Source organism: Canis aureus, chromosome 16 (assembly GCF_053574225.1).
Source record: "Canis aureus isolate CA01 chromosome 16, VMU_Caureus_v.1.0, whole genome shotgun sequence".
In the NCBI taxonomy this organism is placed as follows: Eukaryota; Metazoa; Chordata; class Mammalia; order Carnivora; family Canidae; genus Canis; species Canis aureus.
This window is the reverse complement of record NC_135626.1, coordinates 31021299-31036988: the sequence shown is the minus strand read 5'-3', so window position 1 is coordinate 31036988 and position 15690 is coordinate 31021299. Positions and strand designations below refer to the sequence as shown.

Sequence of the window (15690 nt, the reverse complement as noted above, 5' to 3'; positions counted from 1 at the left end):
AGAGAGAGAGAGAGAGGCAGAGACACAGGCAGAGGGAGAAGCAGGTTCCATACACCGGGAGCCTGACGTGGGATTCGATCCTGGGTCTCCAGGATCGCGCCCTGGGCCAAAGGCAGGTGCCAAACCGCTGCGCCACCCAGGGATCCCTGTTGTTCTTTTTAAATGTTGCTTTGGCTAATCCCTTTTCTCGTCCAAATAAGTTCTAGCAAAAATCTTACTGTACTGAATTTCTAGATTATTTTGGGAACAATCAGGATCTTTATAAATTTCAGTCTTCTCTGTGAACATGTTTTGACTTCTTATTTTATCTTCTTGAATGGCAAATAATACACTTGATATATTTTTCCCAATATAAGCTTTATTAGTCTTTTGTTAGATTTATTCCTAGTTACCTTTTACTTTTTTGCCCTTATAATAAATGGTGTATTTTTTTGTTTTGTTTTTAAGACTTCATTTTTTAGAGCAGTTTTAGGTTCACAGTAAAATTGAGGGGAAGGTACAGAGATTTCCCACATGCTCCCTGCCCCAGCACATGCATGACCTCCCTCATTATCAGCATCCTGCACCAGAGTGTGGTACACTCATTACAACTGATGAACCTACACTGACACATCATTGTCACCTGTCGTTCATAGTTTCCATTACATTTACATTGCACTCTGGGTGCTGTACATTCTGTGTGAGTTTGGACAAATGTATCACAACATGTGTCCATCATTGTTGTATCATACATAGTATTTTTACTGTTCTGATCTTTACCTGTGTGCTTTGCCTATTCATCTTCCCACATCTGCACCCCTCACCCCTGGCATTCACTGATCCTCTTACTGTATTCATAGTTTTTTTTGCTCTTTCTATAATGTCATATAGTTGGAAGTCATACAATATGTAGTCTTTTCAGATTGGCTTCTTTCACTTAGTAATACGCATTTAAGGTTCCTCCATATCTTTCCATGTTTTTTCAGTGCTGATTAAAATTCCATTATCTGAATATACCACAGTTTATCCACTTATCTATTGAAGGACTTCTTGGCTGCTTCCAAGTTTTGGCAATTGTGAATAAAGCTACTGTAAACATCCATTTGTAGGTTTTTGTGTGAACATAAGTTTTTTACTCTTTTGGGTAAATACCAAGGAGCACAATTGCTGGATCATATGGTAAAGGTATTTAATTTTATTATTTTTTTAAATGTTTATTTATTTATGATAGTCACACAGAGAGAGAGAGGCAGAGACATAGGCAGAGGGAGAAGCAGGCTCCATGCACGGGGAGCCTGATGTGGGATTCGATCCCGGGTCTCCAGGATCGTGCCCTGGGCCAAAGGCAGGCGCCAAACTGCTGTGCCACCCAGGGATCCCCGGTATTTAGTTTTATAAGAAACCATCGAACTGTCTTTCGAAGTGGCTATGCCATTTTGTAGTCACAATAGCAATAAATCAGTTTCTATTAATGAGAATGAGAGTTCCTATGATCTAGTTGTTTGGAAACTTTCAAGAGATCACCCAGTCTCCTAGAATTGAGGTACTGATTTATCAGAACCAATTCAGTAACATTTAAGGTAGGAAAACTGAAGCTGTAAGAGCACTGTTTTTTTTCCATTGTTTCGGGTGGAAACAATGTTGACAACAGAGCATTGTTATTGCCAAACAGTTCTCAAAGCTACTATCCTCACCTTTGATGAGGAAAGGCAACAGTGGTTGAGTGGCATAAGAGAAATGGGGAATTCAGAGTACTTTGGGTGAGCATGCAAAGCTTGCTTAACAGCTGCAAAAAATACTGGTGCTCCAAATTAGTAATTTACTTCCTTTCTAGCCAATATGATTTTAGGGCAGATAAGAGTGTGTTCAGTCTTAATACTTTGATGACAAACACAAAGTGCCACTGGTAATTGTGCAAGGTCTTCTGCATGCCAATAATTTCCTGTCCATGGCTTCAGATCAAAATGTTGTGCAGTTGTCATTATATCAGTTTATAAGGCTTCCTTTGTTGTGTTCTGCTTGTCAACATGTAGAAGATATCCCCATAAAATGCTGACTTTTTTTTCACTTGAATCCATAATAATACCTTTTACTTCACCACACTTACATATATAACTGAAACAAAAATCTCAAAATAGTACTTACGTTTTCTATAGTATTTAATTCTTATTTAATATTCAGTTCTAACTATTTGGGCTTAAAATACACTAACGGGTCATATACCACAGTTTGAAAAATACTATAAAAATCACTGCTTGTCAAGTTCATCAGAAACAAATGAAAAATATTTTATTATTTTGTAGTAGTATTCCTAAGTTTTTTGTTGTCACTATGGTGCTTTATCTGAAGTATCAATTGATCTCGTTGAGGATGCTGACAGTCTGTGAAAGTGGGGAAATTCCACCGTGGTTATCCCCTCAACCATCTCGTCACATACAACAGTCAGATTTTATAATCTATCTGTTAGGGATGGTTGTTTTTTTACTTGTGTTTCCTTCTTCTGGCTTGTCTTCTCCTTAATTTATTTTTTAAGAATATTTTTGCTGAAGCATAATGGATACCCTATAAAGTATAAAAATCTCAAATGTGCAACTTGATGAATTTCTATTAGTATCTCATGTGTAATCACCACTCAAAGGCTCCATTGTACCAACTTTGACCCAGGTAGCCGCCATTCCCATCTTTACAATGGAACCACTATTTTGACTTATATTAGCATAGATAACTTTGGCCTGTTCTTGAACATCAAATTCAATAGAATCACACAATATATACTCTATTATAATGAGCTTCTTTTGCTCATCTTTTCATCTGACTCATAAGATTTATTGAGATGCCATATTTCAAGAAGGAAGAATTGCTGAGTCAGTCTAAGTCAATTTTTTGTTTAGTTGACAAAAAAAACCTTATTATTTTGGAATAATATGGCATTTAGAACTAAAAATATAATTATCTTACTGTGATTAGAATCATCATTGCTATATTTAAAAATTCTGTACTGAACTGTACACCTGCGGCTGGTGCAAGGTTACACACAAAAGTAAGGTTGGAGTCTAGTTTTAGCAGAATTCTGAACTTAGCAACAGCAGACTACAGTCTATTATAACATGATGGGTTTACCATACTAATTAAATATCATACAGGGATTATCTTAAAATCACAGAGAGAACACTGTAAATTCCCTAAAGTAGACTTTTCACAACTTAGTTTCTTTCTTTTTTTTTCTTTTTTCTTTTTTCTTTTTTTTTTTTACTTAGTTTCTTTCTAAATCAATTTAGTGGATCGCAACCCCTATTTTAGAAGGGAGGAGAATAGAATGGAAAATACTAGTGAATTGTATATGAATGAGTAATCTTTCCTTTATACTGGAGTCATTATATAAAAGGTATTTCTCATTATGTGTAGCATTATGTACTCATCTATAAAACTTTAAATATATACAATGAACAACTACAGTGTGCATGGCATTGGGTAGCTGCTCTAGCACATTATTAAAATAAATAAAACTCAATCCTGAGTTTAATTTCTCGGAATTTAAGATATAGTGTAAGGAAAGTCATGTGCACAAATAATTGTTTAAAAAGCTGTAGCATTGTGTGATAAAGCTATAGTACTGATAGAGCTCAGAACATTTAGAGAAGATTCATAACAGTTAGCATTTGAGTGAGTTTTAAATTATATATAGGATTTTATCTGCCTAAAAGGTAAACAGAAAGTAATGAGAATTAGCATGAATAAAAATATGTAATTTGATGGAAAGCAGAGTAATCTAGTTTTTTAAAAAGGTGAGTTGGGGGATACCTGGGTGGCTCAGTGGTTGAGTGTCTGCCTTTGGCTCAGGGCGGGATCCCAGAGTTCTGGGATCGAGTTCTGCATCAGGCTCCCTGCATGAAGCCTGCTTCTCCCTCTGCCTATGTCTCTGCCTCTCTCTCTCTCTCTCTCTCTCTCTCTCTCTCTGTCTCTCATGAATAAATAAATAAATCTTTAAAGAAAAAAAAGATAAGTCGGTACATGCAGATGACTGAAGGAAGTTAGGGCTAAAGGGTAATATTACACTTAGAAGTTTGTACTTTACAAGTAGTTAGTGAGGAGCCATTAGGGAGAATAGTGTTGACATGATCAAAATAATAGTTTAGAAATAGTAATCTTATAATAGTCTTCGTTATCTTATAAGGTAATGAAACTGATCATAAGTAGCTTAGATGGTGGACAAAGGAAAGAGTCTGAATATAGAATATTAAAAACTAAACTATGGTGAAGGTGAGGATAACGGGAAGGAATGGGGAGACAGATATATAATATTTACCAACAGCCACAAGTATATCACCATTAAGAATTGCATTTGGGTGTAAGAATCAAGGGAGAATAAGTTAAAGATAACTGCAGAGTTTTGATCAGGATAAGATTAATAATAGGGTGGTGCTATTAATAGAACTAGAGAAATAAGAAATGTGGAGAAGAGGATAGGTTGGATTTTAGAGAGTAAGTTCAATATGCTTAGAGGTGTAAATAACCAAGAGGCCATTGGAAATAAGTAACTGGACGCAAAGGGAGATCTGGGAATGATTTGGAGGGTGATATATAGTAAGAGCGTGGCAGCGAACATGATCATTCAGGGAGAGTTTGTAAAGGGAGAAAGGGGCAAACTTGGGGATGGTTTGCCCCATTTAAGGATATCAGAATTACGCCCTGAGCCAAAAACAGATGTTTAACCACTGAGCCACCAAAGCGTTCCTCACTTCTCCTATCTGAAAGACTGCCTTAAGCCCATACTTACAAAGCAATCGTGTTCTCCATATAGTCCTTTAAATTATATTTTCTATACCCTTTTTTTTTTTAGTTTTGTTACAATTTATACATGCAAGACGGCTGTAATTAGACTTGGATTTTTATCTCTGATTAGATTATGATTGTTTTCTACCTTGTCATTAACTGTCAAAGAGATCATGCTAGCAGTAAAAGAAGAGGAATTGCCATCTCTGGTATTTTGTGGTGGTGGTTATTCACTTGTACATGAATTATTAATATTACCTTCAGTCCATAGTTCCTATGCAGGAATCTTTTTAAGCTGGCTGGCTGTTAACATTGCATTTCATTTCATTAAAACAAGGTGTATAATCGAGTAATGAATAATCGAGTAATGAACTTTACTGGATTCACTGGGTTTACTGGGTTCATAAACTTTCTTGGTTGATGATGTCCAGCATTTTGTTAGCCTCAGATACCATGTACTTGGGGTGGATCTTTAGGGAATAGTTTATGTTGATGACTCAAAAGTCTTTTTGACATTATAAATACAATTTTAGAATTTGTGGACTTTTAAGGGAAATTATATTGTTAAAGTAATCATAAAGATGATAACAGGTATGTATACTTTATAATCACCTAGATTCTATTATAAATAACAATGCAAAGTTAAGCTCAAATCAAGTTACTCCAGAATCTTTAACATTCTCTTTCATCTAATCAGATGACTCCAAAGTAAGAAACTAAATTTTGTTATTAAAATACAAAAACTTAACACTCGTCAAAAAGGATTTCTGTACTAGTTGTCAACATTAGCATCTAATTCATAACATTTTTCTTATATTTTAATGTTGATAGCTTCTTCCCTGTGATTCCTCAGAGACAGATGAAATAGAAAGGCTTAAGCGTGAAAGAAATGACGCCTTGGAGGAAGTGAATGCACTCAAGGTAATCTCCAGTTTTGCCTCCTTTACATTTTGTTGAGAGAAAAGCAGAAGAATATTATTATATTTATTATAAGTTATCAAATATTTGATATTATTTGTGTTCATATTAATGTCAAATATTTGATAATTCATTTATTTAATAGGCCTTTAAAGAGGTCATTTTTTTAGTTTACAAACTTATTATTTATATTTCTTAATACCCATGTAAGATTCAGTGTAGACATACCTGCTGATCTGGCCATTTCTCACCTCCTCTGTTCTCATATTGGTGGCAAGGATGAGAAACCTTGATTAGATGAGTCAACAAAGCAAGCCATGACAATTTTGGATTCTTAAATGTTCACTGGGAAATACATTTTCTCCCATGTTCATGAACATGCTTCAGAGACCTCTCATTTTGGTAACATAATTTAGAATTATGGTAATATAATTAAGAGAAAAAAGACACGCAGCGTGCCCAAATATACTTTAAGATTTTAATTCTTGGGCAGCCTGTGTGGCTCAGCGGTTTAGTGCCGCCTTCATCCCAGGCGTGATCCTGGAGACCCGGGATGGAGTCCCACGTCTGGCTCCTTGCATAGAGCCTGCTTCTCCCTCTGCCTGTGTTTCTGCCCCTCACCTCATAAATAAATAAATAAAATCTTAAAAGTTTTTGATTCTTTTTATATATTTCCATTCTATATTTAATAGAATATTAAATTCAAATTATACCCTAATTTTCACAGAAATCCATTATATTTTCCAGATCTTCAAGAAAAGCAGATAACTACTTGATATACTCTTAATTCACTATAGGAATATATTTTTTCAATTATTTTAAGTTATTTTCTGAAATAAGTAAAATTCTGTTTATTTACTTAATGTTCATTTTATTTTTTTTTAGATTTTATTTATTTATATGAGAGAGAGAACATGAGCGGATGGGAGGGACAGAGGCAGAGGTAGGGCTCAGTTCCATAACCCTGGGATCATGACCTGAGCCAAAGGCAGATGCTTAACTGACTGAGCCACCTGGGTACCCTTTAATGAAAAATCTTTGCAACTCCCTAAAAATGGAAGAAATTTCCTTTCTGCCTTTTTAAATTCCAACTTCAAGAGGAAGCCATTGTTAAACACACTTTATCCTTTGAGACACTTGTTCTCTATTATTTTTCTCAATTAAATTTCTAAAAATAAATATATGTGTTTATTTTAAATTTATGTAAATCTCTTCATACTGCACACTTTTTTACAACTTCTTTTTCTTTTTTCTCTTTGCTAGCTTTATATCTTGGGCTGCTTTTCAAGTTAATATGTACAGATCTGCCAAATTCTTTTTTTTTTTAATAAAATAATTTTTATTGGTGTTCAATTTACCAACATACATAATAACACCCAGTGCTCATCCCGTCAAGTGTCCCCCTCAGTGCCCGTCATCCACTCACCTCCACCCCCCCGCCCTCCTCCCCTTCCACCACCCCTAGTTCGTTTCCCAGAGTTAGGAATCTTTATGTTCTGTCTCCCTTTCTGATATTTCCCACACATTTCTTCTCCCTTCCCTTATATTCCCTTTCACTATTATTTATATTCCCCAAATGAATGAGAACATACACTGTTTTCCTTCTCCGATTGACTTACTTCACTCAGCATAATACCCTCCAGTTCCATCCACGTTGAAGCAAATGGTGGGTATTTGTCGTTTCTAATGGCTGAGTAATATTCCATTGTATACATAAACCACATCTTCTTTATCCATTCATCTTTCGATGGACACCGAGGCTCCTTCCACAGTTGCCAAATTCTTCTTAATGGTTCTCCTATCATCCAGTGGTTCTGTCCTAGGTTATTTAGACAGCTCCTTGTTTTTTCTTTTTTATAAGATTTTATTTATTTATTTGAGAGAGAGAGAGAGAGAGCACACAAGCAGTGGGGAGAGGCAGAAAGAGAGGGACAAGCAGACTCCTCGCTGAGCAGGAAGCCAGAAGTAGAGCTCAATCCCAGGACACTGGGATTATGACCTGATCCAAAGGCAAACACTTAACTGATTGAGCCACCCAGGCACCCCTAGCCTGTTCCTTACTGATGAATATTTAGGCTACTTCCAGTTTTCCACTACTAAAAATAAGTCCATCATAAATAGCTTTGTAGATGTGTCTTGGGCAATTTCTACAATTGGAAAAATACAAACTGAATACATTTCTGAAAGTGGAATTGTTTTATGGAAGGATATGGAGATATTAAATTTTATATATTATGAAAAAGACTTTACCAATTTATGGTCCTTCCAAGTATGTACAAGCATTCCATTATTAAAGGAATATTTTACAGACTTTTTTACAACTTGAAACCACTTCTATATTTTTTGGTATAACAGTTAAGAGTAAAGATGGAAAAATATAAATTTAGTTTTAAGAATAAATTGACAGTAATTTCCTCATATTCTCTTTGAAAACATCTCCAATGATGGCTGTCTTAATAAGATGGCATTATGTATAATTCATCTCTGCATAAGCCATTAAATTTTATGGTTCATCAGAACTTTCAAAGGTGCCTGGGTGGCTCAGTCAGTTAAACATTGGACTCTTGATTTTGGCTCAGGTCGTGATCTCAGGGTTGTAATATTAAATCTGTGTTGGAGTATGTGCTAGGTGTAAAGCCTGCTTAAGATTCCCTCTCTCTTTCAAAACAAAAAACCTTTCAGAGGCTCTCAGATCTTTTCATTTCCTTAATGTTTATCATTGTTAAATTTACTGATATATTTCAGTTTTTATTTAAATGCCAGTATGAATTATTAGAATTTTAACTTAAAATTGCATTTATGTAACATTTAAACAGGACTTCCCGTAGGAGCTCTTCAAAAAATCGGGGTTCACATTTAAAGTCTATGACCTGTAACTAAACATATCCTAATCTGACAGCACCTGAAATCCCAGATATAGCATATTCTGTATTTTATAATTTCCTTTACCCAAAAACCTATCTGTTGACTGAGAACCACTTGCTTTGCCATGTAAAAGAGTATATACAGCTATAAATACTTCTTCAAGGTAACATGTGTACCTTCAGTTTTTCTACCTGCCTTGTACACACACAGATAATAGAGGTTGTTAAATGAAGTTCATAGAGTGTGTAGGTAGGTGTTCTCTCATCACTTGCGACAACTCTATTCTTCATGTATAATTTGAGGCACAAATAAAAATGAAACCAAGATCATGATGCCAGTGGCTAATTTTTATTTGACAAGAGTGATTTTTTAAAAGTACTGTGGGCTTTATTTAACTTAAAGCCTTTCTGCAAAGTTCAGATTGCTACTGCTTTGCAAAGCTGAATGAAAATAGATGTATTTTCCATTTACAGATGCAAAAAACTAGGACACAGAGTGAAGGTGACTTGCTATAGAGCATAAAAGCATGAGACCCAGCAGTTTCTTGGCTCCTAGTCTGTGGCAGATTCATTAGATTGCTGTATTATATTCGTCTTCATATACCTTCATTTCATATCTTAGATAAGAATGAGCTGAAATATACCAGGAAACAGAATGCTTCTTATAAACATTGTGGTATTGCCATGAATATTTACCACTTAGTTTAATCTTCAAGCAGTTCCTCTGTTCAAGTTGATAGTAAAATGGTCCTTAAATTTCTTTTAGTATTTCTGATTTGATCAATAAAATAGGGATTTATTTATGTTATGTTTTCAAAAAGTTGAATGTTTTAGGGTATGTGCTTAAGTTAATTTTAAGTTTGAAGGTAATATTTAATTTGCATGCATATTGCCATTTATTCTATCTTTGTAACTATTATTTTACATTTTGGTTACACTAGTCCTATCTTCATTTGTATGGATAATCTTCCAAGCACAAAGTAAATTAGAAAAACAATAGTCTATCTAGTTTCATATGTCCTTTTTAGTGTAGCAATAGACCTTTACTTCTAAACTGTAATAAAAATGCTCTTCAATTTGAAAGCTTTTTGGTAATAATTGCTATTGCCCAAAATGTATTATTTACACATTTTCATCCTGATTAAATTATTTTGGAGCTCAAATTTCGAGATTGTACAAAATGGCTAATTAACAGAAAATGCATTTATATCACAATTGTGCTGTAAATGACTAATTACTTTTAAATGGCATGTGTAAAGCCAGAAAAGTGACTGAGAGCTACGTTTTCAGATTGTCGCAATTGGATGTTTGGAGAATTTATAAATATTTAAATAAAGCCCTAAAAATGATACTCATTGGTACTTCATAACTTGTTTTTAACTCTTTGGTTTTTAAATACAGGAAAAGTTATTTGAATCAGAAAGGCAAAAGAAACAATTGACAGAAGAACTCCAGAATGTGAAACAAGTAAGTGCATGTATTGTATATATGTGCTTTGTGTTAATGTGGGTAAACATATGAGGTGTGCAGCAGTGATGTTGTATAATATCCTGGACCTTACAGATGTGAATAATATAGTATAAAGTAGCATAAGTTTTAAAAGCACTTTCAGAGGCTGTATCTGCACTGAAGTCTTGCTACTATTGCTCAAAGAAATTGCCTCCAAAACCAGATAACCATGGTTATCTGAAGTAAATAATCAGTCACATTGCTTTTCTATTTTTTCTTTTATTTTTCCTTTTTCTTTTCTTCTGTTTCACGTACCTCATTTTATTAAAATACAAAGCAAGAGAAGCCCTCCAAGGCAAAGCATTTTTTACTTTTATTTTTTAATACTAAAAAAGTAAACATTTATTTTTACTCTGCATCGTTCTTTACAGAATTTTAGGTAGCTTGCAACAAAACAAATGCAATGGTACTATCATAAGATAGATATACAAATAAACAAAAGCATTGATAAGCATAGAAAGATTAAAGAACATAGGGAGAGATCAGTGGTAATCACCTGATTTTGAATTTCCTGAACATTATCTCCACAGAAAACATAAAGTCAACAAAGAGAGCAAATAAAATCATAAAGGATTCATACCTTCAATATGACTGTGACATAAAATACCACATCCTTTAAAGTACATATAAATAGAGTAAAAAATTTTCCAACAAAGTCCTGCAGCCTTCCTGCCACTGAAACTTTGGGATACAAAGAACAGAGCCTTCAATGACTCTGTAAAAGAACAAGAAAAAACAAAACAATTAGATGAAGTACAAACACAATCCCCTCTAGAAAGAAAATCCAACAGTGAGTGCCATAATCTAAACACAGATCAGTATTGGGTGGTTCTCAGGACTTGAGAAAGTGTGCAACCAGAAGTGGCAGCCTTGGAAAATTATTGTTTCTGGAGAATAACCAAATGACCAGAAACAGAGTGGTATCCCTTGGAGATGAGGCAATAAGGAAATAAGAGGGGAAAATTAAAGATCTTGCAGGAATGAAAGAGAAACAACACATACCCATCCTTGCCGTCTACCCCCACCATGACCACCACCAACATGATCCAGAAAGAAACTGCACAGAAGAGGGTGCTGTTGAACTAAGAACGCTTTCTATGGGGGAAAAAAAGGAATAGGAAAAAAAATAAAACTGTCCCCTTTATTAGAAAAAAACTGTGAAAAATTAGAAAATATAAATTAAAGCTTTCCTTCTGATGAAAACTCTCCAAAACAATTCAACCACAAAGCTGAAGAAAACTAACACAACACTCCAAATTCAATTAGATATCCCCAAAGCATTTTGCACTAAGAAAAAAACACCTTAAATCAGAAATTTTTATAAACTTAGAATAGAAATGATATTTTTAAAAAGCAAAAAGAAATAAAATGCGAGTTGGTAAAACTTAGGAAAGAAATAGAAGAAAAAGACAAAAGCATAACAGAAATGAAAACTAAGTTTATAAGTTATCCAAGAAAATATGCAGAAAAACTAAAAGGCATTTGGGAAAAAAATCATAGCCAAGAAAATGATAATGAAATAAGTAAAAGAATTTCTTAAAGTAAAACAATTGAATAACACTAATATTTAGAACTATAATCTATAAAAACTTTCCAGAAATAAGACCTGAATCTATTATTGAATACTAGAGAAATATGACCATAGAAAGATCAACTCTAGGACATATCCAGTAAACTTACTAGATTTTAGAGATATATAGAGGAAAATGCACAGTGCCTCCAAGGGAAAAGATCAGACAACTTACAAAAGCAATAGAATTTGACCAGCATCAGCCCTCTCAAAACAACAAAATAAGACCATAGTAGAGTAACATTTTCAAGAAACTAAAGGAAAGAAAGTATAAACCAAATTGTATACAGCCAAGCTGACTTTCAGATAATCAAGGTCCTGGAAAAACCATTTGGAATGTGCCAATATCAGGGAATACTGCACACATGTAGTATTCCTGAGGAATCTAGGAAAGGTTGAGTTTCACCTAGCCAAAATAATTACTGGAATAACTGCCCAGAGTTTCCCAGAGAGTGAGCATTTCACAGATGTTATTTTATAGTTGAGACTAAAATGAGAATGAGTTTGCAGGTAAAAGAACAACACGTTAACAGTACGTCTGACAAAAAAAAAAAATTAAAAGATGCAATTTCTTTTTAAAAAATGAGAGGATAGGGCAGCCCCAGTGGCGCAGCGGTTTAGCGCCGCCTGCAGCCCAGGGCGTGATCCTGGAGACCCAGGATCGAGTCCCACATTGGGCTCTCTGCATGGAGCTTGCTTCTCCCTCTGCCTGTGTGTGTCTGCGCCTCTCTCTCTGTGTCTCTATGAATAAATAAAAACCTTTAAAAAAAATGAAAGGATAAAGGAGGGGGAAAAAAGAGGAAAATAGAATATAACAGCTTCATTGTTTAAGTAAAGGTATCATTTAAAACTGATGTCAAATAGTAAAAGATTGAGTTAAAATAAAAAAAAAGATTGGGTTAAAATAGAGGAGATTTTAGGCACTATAAAAAATAATAATACAAAGGTAACCTATAGAATGAAAATACAAATCCTCCTAAATACAAAAAGGAAAAAAAAAAGCAAAAGGAACACACAAAATAAACACATATATGTATATGATAATTTCAACAAAATATGATGAAATTGAGACCAAACATAATAGTTACTTCAATTAACATCAATGGGATTAACTCATCTATTAAAAACTTGTCCTAGAAAAATATAGTTTACCAAAACTGACCTCAATAGAGATAGAAAGCTTAACAGACCAATTTCCATTAAAAAATAAAGTTATCAAGAAACTAGATAAGATATCTAGAAAAGGACCAGGCCAGATGTTTCACAGAGAAATTTAAACAAACCTTTGGCAATCCCAAAACTACATAAGTGTCCTAAAGAATAAAAAATTGAAAGAAAATTTCCAAATTCTTTTTTTGAAGCTAGTGTAACATTGATGCCTAAACCTGATAAAAACACAAAAAAAGAAAATGCAATTAGACTAGAATAACAACTAGGGGCATATGAATTAGGAAAAAAAAAAAAAAAGCCATCTGCTTGCAGATGACATAATAGTAATCCAGAAAACTGTAGACAGTCAATGATAAAACTAACTCAATGAAAAATTCACAAGCTAGCAAGATATAAATATGCAAAACCCAATTTCATCCATAGACACAAATAATAACCAGTTAGAAGTTTTAACAGTTGAGAAGCCAAAAATGATGTAGAAAAATTGGCAAAAGACATGGACACCCCAAAAATGTTATTAAAATGCCCCTTAATTATATGAAAATATAATTTTTCTCATAATAAGAGAAATACCAATTAAATCTATACTGAGATATGACTTCCATTTTTTAGTAATCATAGGGGAAACACTGGAGGAAGACATCTTCCAACAGAAAACAACTTTAAAACCTGGATGTTATACAATAGGCAATTACCAAAGAAATTAGAGAGTGAATATAATCAGACAAACTGCTCTACCTGGCTTTAAGCCTGGAGCTAACATAATCTGACACTGTTGGAAATGGACCTACACTTAGAGTCATTTGATATTCCAAAAGGTTCACAGATCATTCACTGGGGAAAAGATGCTCGTTATAATACATGAGAGTAGAATAAGGGAATATTTGAGAAAAAGAAATGAATCTCAGCCCCTACCTCATGTCATACTCAAAAACTGTGAATGGATTAGAGATCTAAACATAAAAACATTAAAATAATTAAATTCTAGAAAAAAACTTTCGTGATCCTGAGTTAAGTAATGTTATTAAACTGTAACCTAAAATCAGTAAATTTTGCTATATTGAAATTTACTATAGATAAATTCTGCCTCAACAAAGGTTTGTCTGTTTGGTGTTTTTTGGTTTTTGGTTTTTTGTTGTTGTTGTTTTTGTTTTTGTTTTTCCTTTTGGTCTTTTTAAGAAAAACCATACCAATACCATTTCTCACCCATCACATTAGCAAAAATTCAAAACTTGACAGAGGGCAGCCCTGGTGGCTCAGCGGGTTTAGCGCCGCCTCCAGCCCAGGGCGTGATCCTGGAGACCCGGGATCAAGTCCCACATCAGGCTCCCTGCATGGAGCCTGCTTCTCCCTCTGCCTGTGTCTCTCTCTCTGTGTCTCTATAAATAAATAAATAAAATGTTAAAAAAAAAAAACAAAAACTTGACAGAACTCTGTTGGTGAGGGTGTTTCAAAACAGGCATTTTCATTGGGAATGCAAAATGGTACTCCTGTGAAGAACTGGTAGTTCTAACAAATCTACATATCACTTGCCCTTTTACCTGACAATCTCATGTATAGGAAGTTGCCCTGACGATACACCTTTAATAGAATTAAAATATATGCACACAGTATTGCAATAGTATTTGTAATTAGAAAATATTGGAAACTGCCTTAATCTCTCTCGAGTAATGTGATTTCCAGAAAATACTACCAAGTAAAAAAAACAAAATTCAAAAGAGTGTATATAGTATGCAGTATTTAATAAACAAGAGCAGTTATATATCTATTTATCTTTTACAAAAGACAGCAAAGGAAGAATAAACTACACAGTGATGAAACTGGTTATCTATGATGTTGGTGGACACACAGTGGATAAGATATAGGAGGGACTAACACCTATCTGAGAATAACTTTATACAATTTTTACTTAGGGGTGCATGTTAATATTATATACATTCAAAAATAAAACAAGCAATAAAAATAAGAGAAAATGAACTTAAAGCTGCAAACAAATGAATCCATTCGTATTTCAAATGAATACCATATGCATACTAAAGGAAAACAAAAGAAAACCAATTCAAGTAACTTATGAACACAGTATTTGTGTTCAGACTTTGACAGGTTGGGGTTGAATTGGAAGAGAATTGCAAACAAATCCTGAACTTTTTTTTAGTATTTTGTTGTTTTAATGGTACAGGCAAAGCAATTCTGAGACCATTTTACATGTGGCATATAGGTTTTAGCAAATGTGTTGTCATTGAGAGCCAGAATCTCAATGAAAAAGTATAGCCATATAAAACAGAAGGAAGGAAGTCAAAAAACAATCCTGTGGTTCGGATTCCAATTTGGAGATATTGTAAGCGTGTCATTTCACGCTAAAATATATATGTGTATGTGCATATGACTATATATGTGGTGTATCTATATGTATGTGTATGTATGCATATACAAATTGTATATCTGCATATATATGAATGAGTAATCTATATATATTCATTCCCTGGCTCTGTCAGCTATAAGAGCCAAGGAGCAGACACCCTAATAGCAATGAGCACATAGCATATCTAAGTGCCCAGATATCATTCACTACTAAAGGAACCCAGTTTCCTTGAAGAAATGACTAATTTAAGTATTAGGGGAGGGTAAGTACAAGATGAACTTGGAATATTTCATCTAGCCAGAAAATAAGGAAGTGCTCAAAATGATAGGGTCATGTCGCAAGGAACAAGCTTGAAAAGGGCTCCCGCTGGCCAAATCTGGAAGAACTTGATTACCAAAATAATTAAATACAGTATGAATTGCAGACCATTGAAAAACTCGTAGTAATTCCTAAGTCCATACCATTAGTGAATAGATTAATTAGTTAATTAATGGGAAGAAAGGAGAGCTCTTGTTCATTATAGACTACTGTTGAATGCTGATGTA

At 34.1% G+C, this 15690-nt stretch overlaps 1 protein-coding gene across 26 annotated transcripts in view; it reads left to right on the top strand.

Annotated features, from left to right (window-relative positions):
• The window catches only part of STXBP4 (syntaxin binding protein 4), a 213793-nt gene that overhangs the window by 51123 nt on the left and 146980 nt on the right, over window positions 1-15690 (top strand). For all 26 annotated transcript variants that reach the window (XR_013354387.1, XM_077852662.1, XM_077852663.1 and 23 more), the window contains 2 exons: window positions 5584-5673; window positions 9936-10001. Coding sequence is in view for 25 of the 26 variants with exons in the window: in XM_077852662.1 (XP_077708788.1) it covers window positions 5584-5673; window positions 9936-10001 (156 nt within the window). In the remaining variant the exon portion in view is untranslated. The remainder of the gene's footprint in view (window positions 1-5583; window positions 5674-9935; window positions 10002-15690) is intronic.